Source organism: Cariama cristata, unplaced genomic scaffold (genome assembly GCF_000690535.1).
Source record: "Cariama cristata isolate BGI_N322 unplaced genomic scaffold, ASM69053v1 scaffold33711, whole genome shotgun sequence".
In the NCBI taxonomy this organism is placed as follows: Eukaryota; Metazoa; Chordata; class Aves; order Cariamiformes; family Cariamidae; genus Cariama; species Cariama cristata.
In genome coordinates this window covers 17,401-18,604 of record NW_009601539.1, presented here as the reverse complement: position 1 = coordinate 18,604, position 1,204 = coordinate 17,401, and the positions used below count along the sequence as shown (strand labels likewise).

The 1,204-nt window shown below is 62.4% G+C and overlaps 1 protein-coding gene across 1 annotated transcript in view; it reads left to right on the top strand.

Moving 5' to 3' along the window:
• The window catches only part of GNMT (glycine N-methyltransferase), a gene marked incomplete at its 5' end in the record, with an annotated part of 1,366 nt that extends 279 nt beyond the window's left edge, over positions 1–1,087 (top strand). Inside the window, 3 exons of the mRNA XM_009710499.1 lie at positions 294–436; positions 592–713; positions 812–1,087. Coding sequence (XP_009708801.1) covers positions 294–436; positions 592–713; positions 812–983 — 437 coding nt within the window. The remainder of the gene's footprint in view (positions 1–293; positions 437–591; positions 714–811) is intronic.
• Between the last annotated feature and the right edge of the window lie 117 nt (positions 1,088–1,204).

Genomic DNA, 1,204 nt, shown 5'->3' with positions numbered 1-1,204 from the left:
TGTGCCCCAACTCATGGCATGAGAGGGGCCATTGGGGCCTGTGGTGGTGGAGCAGCTGTGCGCATCTGTGTCACATCTCTGGCAAGGCTGAGAACACACCCAGACTTGTGCCACAAGCCGGGCAATGTGTTCCCCACGTGGCGTGCTCTGCTCCAGTGAGGCTGAGAACGTGCCTGAGCTCATACCATGGGTGAGGCTCTGGGTTCTCCAAGGGGGGGGGCGCGGGGCAGCCATGTGTGCGGGAAAGATGGGGTACAGCCAGTGCTTGGGGATGCCACGGTTTCTCCCCCCAGGGGATCAGAGCGACCACAAGCTGGCCCTGAGGAACATCGCCAGCATGGTGCGGCCCGGGGGTGTCCTGGTCATCGACCACCGCAACTACGATCACATCCTGGCCACGGGCTGCGCGCCGCCTGGCAAGAACATCTACTACAAGGTGGGTGGCTGGCAGACCCTGCTCCATCCCACTCCCCTCTGGCCCCGACTCCATCCCCCCTGGCTCCAATAGGGCCAGGTAGCAGGGCCATGCCCAGGTTGGGAGGGGGGCCACTGAGTCCCTGCAGGACACAGCCATCTTCCTGTGGTCCCCAGAGTGACTTGACCAAGGACATCACCACCTCGGTGCTGCTGGTAAACAACAAGGCGCACATGGTGACCCTGGACTACACCGTGCAGGTTCCCCCCACCGAGGCAGGGGCAGCTCCGGAGCTGAGGTGAGAGGACCCATGGGGATGGCTCCCATCACGGGGCAGGTGGCTAGTGCCGTGCCCTGCTGGCCATCTCCCAACTCACCGACATTGCCTCCTTGTAGCAAGTTTCGGCTTTCGTACTACCCGCACCGGCTGGAGGCCTTCACAGCCTTGCTGAAAGGTGCCTTCCAGGGAAAGTGCCAGCACAGCGTCCTGGGTGATTTCCAGCCCTACACGCAGGGGCAGGCCCACATCCCCTGCTACTTCATCCACGTCGTGAAGAAGACGGCCTGAGGGGACTGCGGAAATGGGACTGTGGTGGCTGAGAGCTGCTCTGGGGACAAGCAGGGGTACTGGAAACATCGCTGAGAGCCCCCCCCTTAATTAAGAGCACTCGTGAGACCTCCAGAGCCTGTGGTCTGTGTGTCCGTGTATGAGCAGGGTACAGGGCAAGGGGCCTGGTTGCAACTGCCTCAGGACTCGGGGACAGAAGTGTTCAGTCTGGGGGGCAGATG